This window comes from Stegostoma tigrinum, chromosome 14, assembly GCF_030684315.1.
Source record: "Stegostoma tigrinum isolate sSteTig4 chromosome 14, sSteTig4.hap1, whole genome shotgun sequence".
NCBI lineage: Eukaryota > Metazoa > Chordata > Chondrichthyes > Orectolobiformes > Stegostomatidae > Stegostoma > Stegostoma tigrinum.
In genome coordinates this window covers 42,889,268-42,902,833 of record NC_081367.1, presented here as the reverse complement: position 1 = coordinate 42,902,833, position 13,566 = coordinate 42,889,268, and the positions used below count along the sequence as shown (strand labels likewise).

The 13,566-nt window shown below is 38.3% G+C and overlaps 1 protein-coding gene across 2 annotated transcripts in view; it reads left to right on the top strand.

Annotated features, from left to right (window-relative positions):
* dis3l2 (DIS3 like 3'-5' exoribonuclease 2) overlaps positions 1-13,566 on the top strand; it is a 296,352-nt gene that overhangs the window by 263,388 nt on the left and 19,398 nt on the right. For both annotated transcript variants that reach the window (XM_059651106.1, XM_059651107.1), the window contains 4 exons: positions 5,453-5,636; positions 7,819-7,905; positions 10,693-10,840; positions 12,364-12,494. In XM_059651106.1, the coding sequence (XP_059507089.1) occupies positions 5,453-5,636; positions 7,819-7,905; positions 10,693-10,840; positions 12,364-12,494 (550 nt within the window). The remainder of the gene's footprint in view (positions 1-5,452; positions 5,637-7,818; positions 7,906-10,692; positions 10,841-12,363; positions 12,495-13,566) is intronic.

Sequence of the window (13,566 nt, the reverse complement as noted above, 5' to 3'; positions counted from 1 at the left end):
GTAATGGAGGAAGAGGTGGGGTTTGAGGCCTGTGTAGGTGCAGAAGAGGGACTGTTCCACCAAACCTACAAAGAGGCAGGCATAGCTTGGGCCCATGCGGGTACCCATCCCTTTCTCCCACCTCAAGCCGCACTTCCATTTCCTACCTACTAACCTCATCCCGCCTCCTTGACCTGTCCGTCTTGCCTGGACTGACCTATCCCCTCCCTACCTCCCCACCTATACTCCCCTCTCCACCTACCTTCTTTTCTCTCCATCTTCGGTCTGCCCACCCCCTCTCCCTATTTATTCCAGAACCCTCTCCCCATCCCCCTCTCTGATGAAGAGCCATTCAGAATAGCAGTTTGTGCATAGCTTTAGATTAGATTAGATTCCCTACAGTGTGGAAACAGGCCCTTCGGCCCAACAAGTCCACACCGCCCCTTGAAGCATCCCACCCAGACCCATCCCCCATAACCCACACACCCCTGAACACTATGGGCAATTTTAGCATGGCCGATCCACCTAACCTGCACATCTTTGGACTGTGGGAGGAAACCGGAACACCTGGAGGAAACCCACGCAGACACGGGGAGAATGTGCAAACTCCACACAGACAGTCGCCTGAGGCGGGAATCGAACCCGGGCCCCTGGCGCTGTGAGGCTGCAGTGCTCACCACTGAGCCACCGTGCCATTCAATTGGATGCAGGTCATGCAGGGAAGGAAATCCTGCAAGACTAGTAATGCAGTTTAGCAGTTTCCAGAAAAGTCAGGCCAGGAAAAATGAAGTTCTAAATGGTTTAATGTTGGTAATGGAAAGCATCAGAAACAAAATGCTATGGAAGAGTAAATAAGGAATCGCACATGATATGGAATTTGTTTGCAATTTGTTTAAGGATTTCATGAAGAGACATTAATTAAATAAAATAGCATCAAGTGAAAGCAGAGTTTAGCTGGAAAAAAATCAAGTACAGTCATGCCAATTGAACAAGAAACATTAAAGTAGAAACAGAGTGACTCTCCTGAGGTTTGAGTACTTAAAGTTCTCACTGAAGCTAAAAGGGTTAGATCTTTATTTCTGAGACTTGTAATGAGACAAGTTGTGTTTTTTGTCTTGTTGTGGGAAAGTAAACGTCGATGTTCTTTTGTTAAAAGTATATTGGCAGCCTGTTGCGAATATGTTCAGTGACAAATTGTAAAAGTAAAACGTATGATCTGTCAAGCCAGGTTTCACTCAGGGAGCTCACCTTGCCAGTATTGACATAAGATGTGATAATTTCAAGATTGTTCTCTCACCAATCTGAAATATTTTTGAGTTCGAGTTCCAAAGGCAAAGAAAGACCATAATTACATGTTTAATGCTTCTGTTTGTTTGACAGAAGGGTAGCCTACAGTATTAAGCTGCAAGAAATACATGAACTTGAGTTTAGCAAAATAAATATATGAAAAGTCATATTTCGCCAGACTGTGGTAAGCATTAAAAATGAACTATATAAGGTAGCAGAAGGTTAAAAAAAGACACTAATGCAATTTTCAGCAAGACATTCAACTGCCAGAAACCTGAAAGGAAAACAGAAGCTTTTGGAAAGACTCAGCAGATCAGGAAGCATCTTTCAAGAGGAGAAAGTATTTAGTGTTTCAGGTTGATTACCTATTATCGGAATAAAAACTCATCAACCAATATTGTAGATTCTTTTCCCATTTATTATATGTACATGGTGAGCAGTAAGAATCTAACAAACTACATAAAGGGGATATTTTGAAACAAAATTCTGAGACCTCTTCAGTGCACGTGCCTTATGGGGACATATATGGGAGCTTATGTGCAGGAAGTGGCTCCTATTGCTCAAAATCTAATTTGGAGTTTGAGGTTTCTGAGCTTGAGGGATGGCCGGAGTCAGTGTAAACCGTGTGAGAAACTAAGAGACTCTTGGATGGCGGGTTGCAGAAGCTGGTTGCCCTGCAGTTACAGGGAAGTTTCAAGTAGCCATCGAGCAAGGAGGAAGAAGAAGACACGCAGGAATCATTCCGGAATATAGCTTACTTAAAATGGGTTTGTGTGCCAAGTAACTTTGCCTCATTTTTGAAGTGGTAGTTGAATATAATTTTTCCTTAACAAATTCTACTGACTCTTCAGAATCAGTTCACATTTTTTTCATAGTAATTGTTCCTCAAAGTTTCCCATCACCGAAGTTAAACTGACTGGTCTGTAGTTGCTGGGCTGATCTTTAAATCCTTTTTTTTCAAAAGGGATAATGTTAGTAATTCTGCAATCCTTCACCATCATTGCTGAATCCAGAGAAGAGCAAAGATTTTTGCCAGTTCTCTACAATCTTCACTCATACTTCCTTAAATATCCTTGGATATGTTTCATCTGGTTCTGGTACCTTATCAAATTTAACTACTTCATCTTTATCCATTTTGAACCCTTTAAGTAACTGAGTTTCCTTTTCTGTCATCAAGGCCTGGCCAACACTTGCCTCTTAAGTAAAGACAGATACAAAGTATTACTTTAACATCTTAGCCATCCCTCTTGCCTCTGTGTAGATTTGTTTTTGGTCCTTTTACCACCCTTTTACTGTCGATGCTCTTAAGAAGACTTTAGGATTTCTCTTTGTTAGATGCGGCCTTTTTTCTTCATCCCTCTTTCCTTTTCATGTTTGCTTTTTCACCACCCTTCTAAACTTCCTGTATTAAGCTTGATTCTCAACTTTGTTAACCACCTGATACTTTTTATTCTTTAATTTCTATTTCCTTTGTCATCCGGGGAGCTCTGTATTTGTTTGTACTACCTTTCCTTTTTGAGGGCATGTCCCTTGACCATGTCCAAACTATCTCCTCTTTGAAGCTTGTTTAACCTACCTGTTCCTCCTGTTCAGCTGTTGTTTTTCCCTGCACATCTTTGGTTCTAGTCTATCTGGTCCAGCATTCTACTTAATTGAAATCCAATCTGTGCCAGTTGATTATTCATACCCTAGATTGCCCACATAGTTGTCTACCATCATTCTAAACGTTATGAGACAATGATCAGTGTCCCCTAAATATTTTCCCACTGTCATTAGATCTACTTCACCCATCTCATTCCCACAAACCAGGCCTAACAGTGCATCCTTTCTTATTGGCCAGCACACACATTGCTTTTGGAAATTCTTCTCAACAGCACCTAAGAACACTTGTTCCTTGTTGTTCCTTACACTACTGCTATCCCAGTCAGAAGTCTGGCTGATTCAAGCCTCCCATTATAACTCTTGATGATGTTTTCACTTCTCTGTCATTTCCTTGCAGATTTCCTTGTTATCCCTCGAACTATTTGGTGGTCTAAATATTTCACTAAGCAATGAATTTCTCTCTTACTATTCCTTAGTTTCAGCCAAATCAATTCTGACCTAGAGGCTTCAGAAACATCCTCTTTCACCAAAAACTCCATCCCTCCTCTGTTTTTTCCTTTCCTAACCATTCTAAACACTTTGTATACAGGAACATTTAACATGCAGATCTGGCTTTCCTTAAGTCAGGTCTCCATTAGATCTTAATCCCTCAATACAAACTGCCTGCCCCCAGTTTTGTTAATTATCATTATCATAGAACCCCTACAGTGTGGAAGCAGGCCCTTTGACCCATTGAGTCCAAACCGGCCCTTGAAGAGCATCCCATCCAGAACCAACCTCACCCGCATCCCAGTAACCCTGCATTTCCCATGTCTAATATACATCTCTGGACACTGTGTGCAATTTCGCATGGCGATTCCACTTAATTTGCACATCTTTCGACTGTGGGAGGAAACTGAAGCACCCACAGAAAACCCGTGCAGACACTGGGCGAATGTGCAAACTCCACCCAGTGACCCGAGGTTGAAATCGAACCCAGGTCCCTGGCACTGTGAGGCAGCAGTGCTAACTACTGAGCCACCGTGCTGCCTTAAACCATGTGGATTCACACACATGCAGTGTAACCCTGATTTACATTTTATTATTTCCTCCTTTATTCCAACACTACCCATTTGCTTATGACTCATTATTTTAGGGCTATCTGCCTCTACGAGTATTTCACATACCCTAATATTACTTTCCAATATTCTATCCTAGTTTGGAGACATCTTCTGAGTTTGTTTAAACTCTTGCTAATAGAACTTAGTAAAATGCCTCACATGTAATTCAGTTCAGTCTCTGTTCAGGTACAACATGACTGGCATGTACAAACGCCATCTTCCTCAGACCCAGTTCCATTATCTCAGGAGTCTAAAGCTTTTCCTCCTGCACCATATTTCAAGCCATGCAGTCATCTGTCGTATCTTCCCGTTTCTTTGTTCACTTGTATGTGGCTCACTGAGAGTAATCTGGAGATTACTACTTTAGAGGTCCTGCTTGCCAACTTTATACCTGCTCCCTAAATGATGACTGCAGATAAAATCTTCCTTCCTATCAATGTCATTAGTACCAATATGGACAATGACCATTGGCTGTTTGTCCTCCAGAAGAAGAATATTGTACAGCCATTCCATGAAATTCTTCATCTTGGCACCAGATTGCCATCACATTGACAGCTGCAAACACGCTTGTCTGTTCACTTAACTAAAGAATTCCCTGTCAGTACTTCTCTTTGCTCTTCTTCCTCCTCTCCTGTACAGCTGCCACCCATAGTGCCAGTGGCTTGGTTTGGCTCTTGCTACATTCCTTCAAAGATCCATTAACATTGCTGATATCCAGTACAGATAGTGGTCTCATGACCCGCAGGACTACTGAGAAAACCTTCTTTATCTGCCTGTTTCTCTTGGTCTTTTTTTTGCAGTCATCCATTCCTACCTTCTTGCTTACCCTAATGCACAGGGTGAGCGCATCTCTGAATGTGCTGTCCATGTAGTTCTGTACCTCTGGCACCTCTGTGTCTCTAGCTGCTGCTCAAGTTCTGAAACCTGGAGCTCAAGCTTGTACAGCTGGTAACAGTTTCTGCACAGGGGCTCATCTACCTAAAAGCATCCACTACTCCCACCTGCTACAAGATGACCATTCTACTTGATCAAGCTGCACTGCCATACCTTAACTCATACTTTAGAGTTACTTTACCATCTGTGACTTTATCTACTTTACCTTGCTCTTGCACAACTCTCTAAAAACCCGGGATAAATAGAAAACATGAATTATTTACCCGTTACTCACCAGTCAGTTCCGTCTCCTGTACCTATGATTTTTTACTTTCTCTGTCTTAGTTTAGAAATTTATGTTTTCAAAATTACTGAAGTTGAAATACAGTCTGTAAGAGTAGCTGTTCAACCAGTCAATTCACAACTTGCCTGTGACAGCATGCATATTTTTTCTCCTCAGTTTCATCTGATGTTCACTCCCTTGCCCTCCTTCCTCCCGCAGCTGTAAAGGAGGATTTTGTATTTGTATGAAGTCTTGCTTTTTATCAATGGCAATGTTACGTTACACATGGCGTTTTTATTACCTTGAAACATGTTGCACTTTTTTTTAGGTTGATTGAAGAGTTCATGTTACTGGCAAACATGGCAGTTGCACACATCATCTATGGTTTATTCTGTGAACAAGCTTTACTACGCCGACATCCACCACCACAAACAAACATGCTCGATGACCTCGCTGCATTCTTTGAGGAGCTGGGACTTAACATTGACTTGCAAACTGCAGGCGCATTACATGTGAGTTTGCAGAAACACTGGATACAAAACTGTGATAATTTGAGAGAAACTTCTGCCTCTCATTGAAAACAGATGAGTTGAAACACTTATGAATCAACATTTGTGAAATAAACAAGTTTCCCAATCGTCTTTCAAATTTTAAGTATAATTGTAAAGGTAAAATCTTATTTGTGCACTTTTAAGTGACCATTCTATGAAATGTCAGCTGTCGTTTGATGTATTCCTAGGGGTTTAATCATATGACACCCAGTTTTGCAAAATGCCCAGAATCTCAAAACAAACATCATTTAGAACAGGCTGATGAAAGTCCCATTTTGAACAGGGACTCAATCCATTAAATCTTTGTTCTGAATTCCTTGAGTACAATTTGTATGCATCTCTGACCCGTGAGGAAAGGGCATATGGGCACACGTCATGAATTCAAAGTACTTTTCTTTGGGGCTGGACATTTTGGGTGGATTGACAACTTATTAGGAGATGGTTTGTATGCATGAATTTGTTTCATAATTGTCTAAGTACATCTCTGATATTTGAAACTGTTCTTTGCCAACAATCTTGAATATCGTAGTTGAAAATAGAAGCAGTAGCACCTACTTCCGTTTTATAATTTGAACATACTTATATAAATGTGAAACATTCTACATCAGTATGAATGACATTTCCCTTCGTGACAAGGCACTTTACATGCTAAAATTAATAATAGCTGTTCCTGGGCATCTTCATTTTAGTTGGCAATGGTTTGTTTCGCATCCTGAGTTATCATGTGCAGGGTTGACTTTGATCACATACACAAAGGTAAATCAAAACAAGAATATATTGATAATTGTACTGAAATAAATGAAATTTGATCAGAAAATCCATAATTTCCGTATATTTAACATAAACAATAAGGCCTCCTTGAGTTGTTTACAAGATCTCTTCATACAGATTCCCTTTGCAGTTTATTTTTAAGGCAGTACTTTGTTTTATTTTAGTTTGCTTATTTAATTTTATGTTTACATTATGTTGATTAAGGACCAAACCATTCCTGAAATTGTTTCAGCTCAAGAGGCTCAATTGAAGCATGCATCTCTGAAATAAAATCCAATATGTTTGCTCTTAAAATTAATTCAAACTTCATTTTAGGGGAGACAGCCATTTGAGGGAGATTACTATTTTAAAAGTTCTGTCCTCCTGCTTATTCCCTGCCCCTGAACAGTTCTCTTTGAAACTCTCAAAAGTCATTTACTGAAAGTTGTGTCTGTTGTCTGCAATTCAGATCAGTGGTTCAAACTGATTGTGGAGATCACTTCATCCACTCCTTCATGCATCTTTAGCATCTTTTGAGAGATCACAGATATCCTGGTAAAAAATAAAACAGATGCTGGAAACAGAAATCGCAGAGAAAGATAGAAACTAAAAAGTATCCAGTGGGCCAAGGATATAATTGCTGCCTCTTAAGGTGACTAAAAACCGTTAGGTTTGTGATATCCTAATTTGAACTAGTTATGCTGTATTACCTAGCTAGTGCAAATGGTTTATAGCTCAGAAACTAAGTAAATGCTATATTTCGGTCCAACTCATCCATGCTGAACAGATATCCCAATCTGACCTAGTCCCATTTACCAGCATGTGGCCCATATCCCTCTAGATCCTTCCTGTTCATATACCCATCCAGATGCCTTTGAAATGTTCAAATTGTACTCACCTCCACCACCTCTGTTATCTTGATGTTTTTACTTAAAAGTGAAGTTGAAATAGATTTTACCCAGTATTGAACTGCAGTCTTTCTTGAGTAGACAAAATATGAATTTTGGCACAGTGTATATTGTTTTGATTTATTTAAGGTGTATCAAAGCAAACCAAATCCTAGATACAAGTGGAAACCCAATCCAATGTTTCCTTCTTTGTGGTGGAATGATGTCGTATGAAACTTCCAGCTGTTACGTAGTGAAATTTGAGTACCCACTTTTCAAACAACAGTAAAATTTAACAGAAAGCCTGGTTTAACAATATCTTCACTGTCTCACAAGAAAATTACATTAAAATATATTTACTTGATGTTTTCCAGTGAAGAAGATGAAAAAATAAGCCTTTGATCCACGTTCACGTAAAATTAAATGTTTCTCCTGGTTAGCTTACAATTTGTGAAGGTAGTATGATTTCAAAGCTAACTTTTTTTGTTTGCTGACTTGTAAAACAGAACACCCTAAATGAAACTGTTGGGAATGATCAGTATTCTGCTGCCAGAAAAGAAGTACTGACCCATATGTGTTCTCGACCAATGCAGGTAAAAGTGATTTAAATGGTATGAAGATCTTTTGTTTGAACAAGAATGATATATTAGTCTGATAACAAAAATGTACATTATTCCGGACTCCAAGAAAATAAACTTGCATATATGGCATTTGTGTAATTACAAATACATTGTTATTTAGAAAGAACTTTATATTCTTTGCACATTTCTGTGAGTTGACACAATGTAATAATGTAACATGCTCATATTTAAGTTGACTGTACAAACAGAATGTTTAGAGAAAATTCATTACAGGGTATTTTGAAGCTTTGATCACCAAAGGTCAGTTTTCATTTTGTCTTATGACATATTCTTGAGTTCTGTAACTCAATTGCAAATATTATATTTGCCTGAAATTGAACATAAATATTGTATGTGTACTGTACTATCATTCACAATTGAAAATTCATGCATTTATAATACATTGTAACTCAGATATAGAAAATATATTTGTGGTACAGGAGGTGGTGGTATGCTGATATGGTCACAGGACCAGTAATTCAGAGGTCTAAGCTAATATTCTATGGACATGGGTTCAAATCTTATCAAAGCAGCTAGTAAAATTTAAATTAATTTATCAAGTATTTGTTGCCCATTGCTAATTGCCTTGAACTGAGTGGCTTGCTGGGACATTTTAGACAGAAGTTAACAGTCAGCCGCATTGCTGTGGGTCTGGAGTCACATGTAGGCCAAGCCAGATAAGGATGGCACATTTAGCATCTAATGTTGTGCACTGTCGCACAGAATCCAACAAGAAATTATATGGTCCATACAACTATTATCCCACAGGATTACTTTATACAAACTCAGACAGCCTTATTGCCGATCTTTTGGTCCTGAATATTGCCTCTGTCCGTTATCCGGGATAAAATGTGTCAAAAGCTTGAACAACAAAGGAAGTTGGCTGTTATTTGGCACTACTAATTTTTAAAAATTTACTCATGGGATGTTGGCATCTCTGGCTAGGCCAGCATTTAACTGTCTATCCCTAATTATCCAGAGTGTCAACCACATTGTTATGCATCAGGAGTCACATGTAGACCAGGTCAGGTAAGAATGGCAGATTTCCTTTCCTCAGGGACATTAGTGAACTGGGTAGGTTTTTCCAACAACCGACAATGGTTTCATAGTCATCATTAGACCCTTAATTCTAGATTCTTTATTGAATTCAAATTCCACCATTTGCTGAGTTTCTGGATTAGTAGTCTATCAATAATACCACTAGTCCATTGCAACCCCCAATTGTAGCAGCACAAGTGGTGTTCTTCACTTAGAGGATGTTGCCGTCAGGCTGAGGAGATGTCCTGTGTATCACACAAATGAGTAATATTCCTAAATTTAACTAGGAGTGTGATGTCAGGTATGTAAGGCAGACATCAGAAAGACAGGCGCATCATTTCAAACATCATATGTCTTCAGATTTTTGCAATACAATAAAGATTTAATAAAATGAGTCTGCCTTCAGCAGCACTCAAGTTCTGAACTGCCAAATGACCAATAATATTTCAGATTTATTAATTAAATTTGAAATACCACAATGGGCTGGTAAGATTTGAACCCATGCCCCTGGACAACTAACCTGGGCCTTTGGATTGCTAGTCCAATGACATTGCGACTTCACCATCATCTCAATGGACAACTAATGAAATTGGATACAAGAAATCTTTCTTTTTGCAAATTTGTAAATTTATTTGCTCCATCTTTTTATCCCTACTTAGAAAGAACTGTCAGAATGAAAGTATGTCTCCTCATTTATGAGGGTAGAGCAGAACCTCCTGTCAGAGATGCAGAGCTCCCTTCTTTCTTTAAAAAAAAATGGTGGCGTGGTGATCCGCGTGAGATTGCCACTCACCAGCAAGGTGTTTTGAAATTAAATCTAGCTATTCAAATGTTAACTCCCAGTTTTTAATCCATTATCAGAACTACGTTCAGTTCTTTACATATGTAGTCCTTGAAAACACTTTCTCGACCTATGATTCTGAGTAATGAATCATAGAATCCCTACAGTGTGGAAGCTGGCCATTCGGCCCATCAAGTTCATGCTACATTCCAAAGAGCATCCCACCCAGACACACCCTATCACCGTGCACTTCCAAAGGTTAATCTACCTAAACTGCACATCCGTGGACATTTAATATGGTCAATCCACGTAAATTGTACATTTTTGTACTGCAGGAGGAGACCAGACCTTGTGGAGGAAACCACTTAGACACTGGGAAATTGTGCAAACTCCACACAAGACAGTCACCCAAGGATGGAATTGAACGTGGGTCCATGGCGCTGTGAGGCAGCAGTGCTAACCACTAAGCCACTGTGCTGCCCCAGCTGTCTCATCCTGTGGCTGCTCTTTACTCATTTGTGATTGCCTGTTGAGGCTATTTTTAAATGGTGGACATTGAAGTTTTGTTAAACTGTTGTGCAGAACACACCTAAGTGCTCATTCACTTGACTTATGGGATGTTTTTTGCAGAAGACTTCATCTACCCCACTATCATTAATCTGTCAATCTACATCTACATTAATGATTTCAGGAATGAAAAAGAGCACAAAAAGGTACTTCTGAGTCACCTTCATTCTTTGAAAGGAAGGATACCTCCACAAACATTTCTGCTTGTCCATAGAGTTGTGGGTTATGTTTTCTTGGTGACTACAATGTTCTGAAATATCTTAGAAAGCGATAGAATGGATTTTGAGGCATATACAAAAACACATTCTACCATATGTTTTATATGTTCCTAGATAAAAGCAACTTCAGGGCAAGTGTAATTAATCTCTTTCTAGATGGCACAGTACTTCTGTACTGGCGTTCTTCGTGATGAAACATTATTCCGCCATTATGCACTCAACGTGCCTCTCTACACTCACTTCACTTCCCCCATTCGCCGTTACGCTGATATTATTGTGCATCGACTTCTTGCTGCGTCACTTGGTAGGTAACACAATCTTTGCTGAAAGTGAGAGTGTGGGTGTCTGTAGAGGAAAATAAATGAAATATTGAATAAATATATATTTATCCTGTAATGCTTTTAATAAAAAGATAAGAGCCATTTTTAAGCTGGGGCTCACATCTCAAATTTGACCTTTGGATTTTGTTTTCAACTAATGAAGGTCTATTTTTGCCATACACATGTCAAATATTTTCAGAATTCCTGTGCTCATGAAGGAAGAAAAATAATTAGTTTCGGTTCTGGCCCTGAATTTCTATCAGGTGACCAATGTCTCCCCACAACTATTTGTTTTTCATTTAAATTATTTGCATCTTCTGATGAATAATACTGAATTTGAAAAGTTGCATTCCTGTTTGTAGATGCTTCTGCATATCGACTGCTTCTGTTTTCACAGCGTGATATTTACAGCATTTTCTTTGAATCAAACTGTTAACTAAACAAGAAAAATCTCAAAAATGCATTTTTAAATGATTATTTCTGAACTTTCTGAATCCTTTGTTTCTCTTTTATCTGTATTGAAGAATGAAAGATTGGTAATTGTTGCAATTAAAAAAAAACTGTTGCCAATTAAGAAAGCCATAAGGATTATTGAAGTTGTGTTCAGTTTTAACCAATTATACTTACCCTTTATAAAGTAATTTCTGTTTCATTTGGAGAAATTGTACTAAGTAACTGCTTTCTAACTGAAGGTCAGTTTAACATTCATCAGATATGATCAACCAGAACTCTTCCTGCATTCATCTTTCAGAGTACAATTAAAACTGTGCATTTGTGAAAATAGGTTTTTACAACGTCAACATCGATTGCATTCCTTTATTTTATCTCATTTAATTATTAATCTAACAGTTTCCCCAACTCCTGGTACAGCTCATCAAGACTAAAATTGAAATAAAATAGTATTGAAGTTACAGAACTAACTTCTAATTTTTTTGACTGGTAAATGCATTTACAGGCATTTGAAGCAACAGTTCATTTGGAAGCCACTTGTTTCTAAATGAGTCACATTGTATGGATTCTCACTTAATAGCGCTCTGTTCTGTTTAAATGGCATGTTACTCAAGTTTTTTCGTTAAATCCAAATTCAAATAACCATTTATCCGTTAAATTATTCAAGAAGTTGTAAAATAAACTTAAACATTGTGCCAGCAAAATTATTGCATTTTGTAAATTCAACATTTAACCTCAGCTGTTCAGTCAAATTGCTAGCCAGAAAATGCTGAAAATACACAAGTCAGATAATGTTTTCTTGAAAGACATCAACCTGAAAAGTTAACTTTTTCTCTCCATAACTTGTTGAGTACTTACAGCATTTTTTGCGTAAATTTCAATTATCCTGCATCTGCAATATTTTGCTTTTGTTATCAAACAGCTAGCCAGTTTCATAAACTGGAGCACAACCAATAACAAAACTTCAAACCTAATTGAGTGATTTTGAGTCTCTTTACAAAATAATGGTCAGTGAATGTTTTGATTTGTACTTAATATTCTAGATTTTGTTATTCAGGTTCTGGCCATCAGTTTGGTTTAAATAAAAGCGACATTCAGAAACAAGCAGACCATTGCAATGCAAAAAAGAGTGCGTCAAAAAAAGTACAAGAGCTTAGCACTGATATTTTCTTCTCTGTTTTTGTGAAGGTAAGAAGCTTTACAATTATTTCTTTGATAGCTTGTAATTGTTTTGTGAATGAAATGTATCTGAGCTATGATGCTGTTCATCAATGTGATTTCAGCCACTGGATACAGATGGGAATTTGTTGTGAATGCAGGAGACAAAGTCAATTGAATTTGCAGCAGTTTTCTGGAAGGAGTGGCACTGAATGAAAATTGAAGAGAGATATTAATGACAATGAAAAGGAGGAAAGTAAATGAAAATAAAGGAGGAGCCATCCAACATACCCATTGAAAAGAAAAAGGGAGAAGGTAGAAATAGCGTTTAGAGTGGTGAACCAAAGTCAGTCTCAGTGGTAGGAAGTGGTGAGAAAGGGTGCTGACATTAACAAGTGGGTAGTGGAAGGGAGAGGAGTATTAGCTTATACAGAAAAGCTAAAAGTGGAGAAGTGTGCTAAAAAGAAATTTGGGCCCCTGCAGAAGAAATATGGCTCAGTGGTTTATATGGTAAAAACGATTTATCAGAAATATGTACTTTAACATGTAATTATACTGTTATAAATGTATTTGCCATGGGTATTTTCACCAAGTGCCATTCACCCATCCCCCTAATGCACATTGCTGCTAAGTAACCAGCTCAAAATGCTCATCTGCAAACTCCTTGCCACTCTCTATTTCTATAGTGTCTTACAGCCTGTTCAAGATTTGTGTAGTCAACCAGTTCCAATTTGTTATGCATCCTTGATTTCTTTCACTCTGCTAACAACAGTCATATCATCAACTGTGTAGACCCCAAGCATTGCTTTTCATCTAAATCGCTCCACTTCTCTACCATTTTGTCTGCTTTTAAGGTTTTTTTACGAACTTTTTTTTGGCCAAGCCTTTGCCAACTTGCCCTACTTTTCTGTTTTTGTGGATTGGTGTCAACATTTGTGAGATACAAATTCTGTGTAACATTCTGTGAAGTGCCTTGGTATGAATTTGTTCTCACCATAACTATCTCCTTGTAAGGATTTATTTTAGCTTGCTTGAATAAACGGATTCAAATGGAAATGGCTGACAGAATGGCTTCGCAGCTGCAGAATGCAATGTTCAGTAT